General features: G+C 41.3%; 1 protein-coding gene across 1 annotated transcript; it reads left to right on the top strand.

Annotated features, from left to right (window-relative positions):
- Positions 1-1,915: 1,915 nt before the first annotated feature.
- On the top strand, positions 1,916-2,329 carry LOC123499968. Its single transcript, XM_045248499.1, has one exon. It carries the CDS (start codon positions 1,916-1,918, stop codon positions 2,327-2,329), a length of 414 nt encoding a protein of 137 aa, XP_045104434.1.
- The last annotated feature ends 1,755 nt before the right edge of the window (positions 2,330-4,084 follow it).

The following is a 4,084-nucleotide window of genomic DNA, read 5'->3' as shown; positions in this document are numbered from 1 at the left end:
TCAGGCTTTTTTTTTCATTGTAGCAATGTTGTATCCCTTGATATCTGCTATTTTTATTCCAACCGCTCCTTTGATCTTGCGAACTGCTTGTTTTCCCTCCTCCCGCGGCCCGCTGCACAAGACTTTTTTTTACTGTAGATTTGTTCAGCTCTCTAATGCAAAAGTCAATCACCATTCTTTCTATTCTGTGGTAAATTGTGGAACTCCCTGCCTGCTTCTGGATTTCTACCTTCCCATCACTTGAACTCTTTCAAGATGGAGATTTCAAGAAACGTATTCTTTAATTTCGTTTAACTTTATTTTGTGGCTGTTTGAGGACCGATATTTCAGTGAGCCTTTTTTTATGGCTATTTTTGTCGCCTTGTGACTACTTCATACTACTTCTTGATATTCTTTGCAATGGTCTTTTCTATGCCTTCGATGTCTTCAACCTTTGGAAGGCTTATGGATCTCTGATGGGATCCTTCTATTTTTCTCAGAAACTGTCTCCGTGGTTGTACCTCTTCCAGTTCTGTCGAGCAATATGTATCTTTCTTATTTGCTGGAAGTTTACCTTTATTCAACATGTTCCAAAGGAAGGGTGACCATTCTTATCCCTCAGCCTATTGTCCTATTACTTTATTTTCCTGCTAATCTAAAGTTTAATTTTATCCACTACAGGATGATTCTTAAACATCTATCACTTCACAATTTTCTATCTTATCACCAGTATTGCTTCCGTCAGAACCACTTTACCGGTGATGTTCTGGCATGTTTTACAGATTTTGATGAAACTTATGTTGTTGCCTTAGACATATCAAAAGTTTTCTATAGAGTCTGGCACAAAATTTTGATCTCCAAACTATCCTCCTATGACTTCTATCTTTCTCTCTTTTCTTCCAAGTTCCCCTTCTGACCATACTAATACAAAGCTATGCATACGGTTCTACCAAGATGTGTGAAACTGAAGAGAACGAGATGTTCTACGCCAAACTCTACTCTGTACTGGACCAGTGTCCATGTTCGTGATACACTTATTGTCTTGGGTGATTTTAATGTTGTCACTGGCACTGAGAGAGCGGCTATGAGATATGAGTTGGTCCCCATGGCTCTGGTACTAGGAACGACAACAACTCTTTCCTTCTAAATCTTGCGAGATTCAGAAGGTTGAGAATTGCAGGCTCTTGGTATCAGAGACCAGCACTGCTCCGCTGGATTTGATATAGCAATGCCGGAGTTGTAGCGAAGGAGCTCAACCATATCCTTGTTAGTACTCGTTGGGGGTTCCTACAGATATGCAGTGTTTTTCGGAGTGCCGAGCTCTTTGCGACTGACCATAGGCTTGATGTTGTTACACTCAAGCTTCATGTCAAAGATGTAACCACACTCTGTTTCATCTTGAGAAACTAAAGGACTTTACATGTGCCCAGGAGTATGTAGTGACAGTCTCCAATCGGTTTGAAGTGCTTGACACTCTTGAGGACGCTGTAGAACTATGGGATACCTTCAAACATGAGACTCTTGAGGTTGCCAAAGAATACGTTGGGGAGCGCCAAACGTCACGGAGTGGTTTCGCCTCGGTAAAGAGGTTGGACAGTACTGAGGAGAGTCGTGCTGCCAGAATTGCTGGGAACCACGACCAGTACAGGGCACTGTCACATAGGACTAGAGCTCTCCTGACAGAGACAAGGACAGGTATGTCAGAGGTCTCACTGAGGGTGTAGAGTGTCATTCAAATGCTAATGACCACCGACCTGCCTATTGAATCCTGAAGAAACTCAGCTCTAAGTCTATATCTCAGGCGAGTGAAATCCGAACAGCAGATGGTCGCCTTGTATCGGAGTCAGATGGGCAGATGGCTTGTTGGGCTGAGTACTTTGAGCAGCTGTTCATGGTGGATCCTTCAAGCGGACAGCTCCAAACTGCAGGGTTACAGATGCTGGATGCTGATCCACCCATTGATGAAATTGCACCCTTCATTCATGATGTCAAAGAGGCTGTGACAAAGTTTAGGGTGGAAAAGCAACTCGCACCTGTAACATCAGTGCGGAGCTGCTCAAAGTGGGGGAGTGAGACCATGATCCGTGGGTTGCATGCTGTCTTGACTGCTTTATGGCATTCAGGTACTATTCCCCCTGACTGGAAAAATGGGTTGGTCATTCCTATCTGGAAGGGAAAAGGGGACCGTCAGGACTGCAGCAACTGCCGCGGTATAACACTGCTCAGCGAACCAGGCAAGGTGCTTGCCCATTTCCTATTGATGCATATCTGCAGTCACTTGCTAAAACACCAGAGACCTGAAAAGTCTGGATTCACACCTGGTAAGTTAACAACTGACCAGAGATCCTAGTGCTTCGTGTATTGGTGGAGAGCCAACGTGAGTTTCAACAAGGGATGCTTGCAGCCTATGTCGATCTGAACCCGCCTAGAAGCAAACTTTTGCGAGCCCCATATGAGCGGTTTGTTTCGGGTTTGTGATTGTTGTGTTTATAGTTTGTGAGGGACGTCTAGGAGAAAAGAGTGTGTTTCACGTACTCTGAACGTTTGCCACTGAATAACTAAGGCAAATACGTAACAGTACAATACATATATTTTTTAATATTCTATGCCTAATTACTAATGAAAATGGCCTCATATTGTGATAAATTAATTTGATGAGCGAGTGGCAACTGAAACGAATTTGGCGCCCAGGGAACGCAGTACGCATTTATACATCCGCGCACTGGCAAAGTAGTTATCTCTTAACATTATATAAAAAATGTTTATGGTTACATATTTGCGTAATGAGTGGAATCTAACAAAATATGTTTGTATCATTACATCATTGTCATAATACAGCATGATAAAGTAATTGGTATTGGGTTGGTATTAGACCGCGGTGCTCGCTGGCCAAGGTAGACAGCATTTGAATGGATATCTTGCTGGAGTCTGTCCCTTCTCTGTTATTCACATTGTCTGAGCCTTCCTCAAGAAGACGGCAATAAACTGACGTGCTTGTGAGTCCTCACGCACAAGAAGTGTCCCTCCACGGCTCAAAAGGACCACAAAATTTCATTTTACTGATAAAAGATACGCAATTTGAAGTTTGTTCTTAGACATACAGCTAGCACACCGTTAGACCATGGTGCTGACCACAGTAGGTTAATTATATGCTCTGTTGTGATAGAAATACCATAGAAGAAAACTCTTAGAAGTGTGTCAATTACCTTACTAAATATCGCAAGACATTAGGATAAGTTTGCCAAGTTGTTAAAATTTGTTAAATATCCATAAGTACACCAGTCTCATTGTACATGGTGGACAAAATCATTTCAGAGTGGTAGACTTTGGTGTGTTTTGAATTAATGTGTTACACACATAGTATGTACGTAATAAAATAAATGAAGCCTAGATTAACCTAAGCTAATCTAAACTAACCACACCAAATTTAACCTGACCTGACCAAAACCAAAACAACCCAATCAAACCTGACTCAATCTTACACTAAACCTAAGGTAACCTAACTTAATCTAACCAAATCTAATTTAGCCTAACCAAACCTAGGCTAAGCTAACCAAACAGATGGGATTTCACCAGTCATACAAATCCCTGAGTATTCTTACCTTATACTTAACAATAAAAAAAGAAAAAATATGTAAATAATTCCTCTTACTGCCACTGTGTCCATTGCTCACGTAGGACCTAGCTAACCAAACCAATCCTCTGTGAGTTGTGACAGTAAAACACAATATATATATATATATATATATATATATATATATATATATATATATATATATATATATATATATATATATATATATATATATCTTGGTAGTTTAATGCGTAACAACGGTGGGTCGAGCCAAGAAGTTGTATGAAGGATTGGCCTGGCCCACGGGATAATTGATTTGCTCAACACGAATATTTGGCGTTGTCGGTACCCGTTCAGACGGACAAAGATTCGGATTTTCAAGTCGCTGGTGATCTCTGTCTTATGCTATGGTTGTGAGACATGCACGCTGAACCCCGATCTGAAGAGGCGAATTGATGTCTTTGGTACTCGATACTTTCGTAGGATCTTGGGATACCGCTGGTAGGACTTTGTGTGAAATAAGCGATTGTT

This window comes from Portunus trituberculatus, chromosome 50 (assembly GCF_017591435.1).
Source record: "Portunus trituberculatus isolate SZX2019 chromosome 50, ASM1759143v1, whole genome shotgun sequence".
NCBI lineage: Eukaryota > Metazoa > Arthropoda > Malacostraca > Decapoda > Portunidae > Portunus > Portunus trituberculatus.
This window is presented reverse-complemented; position numbering and strand designations above follow the sequence as displayed.

Excerpts from the sequence above, each read along its gene's own strand:
- LOC123499968 (XM_045248499.1), top strand. The coding sequence starts at position 1,916 with ATGCTGGATGCTGATCCACCCATTGATGAAATTGCACCCTTCATTCAT.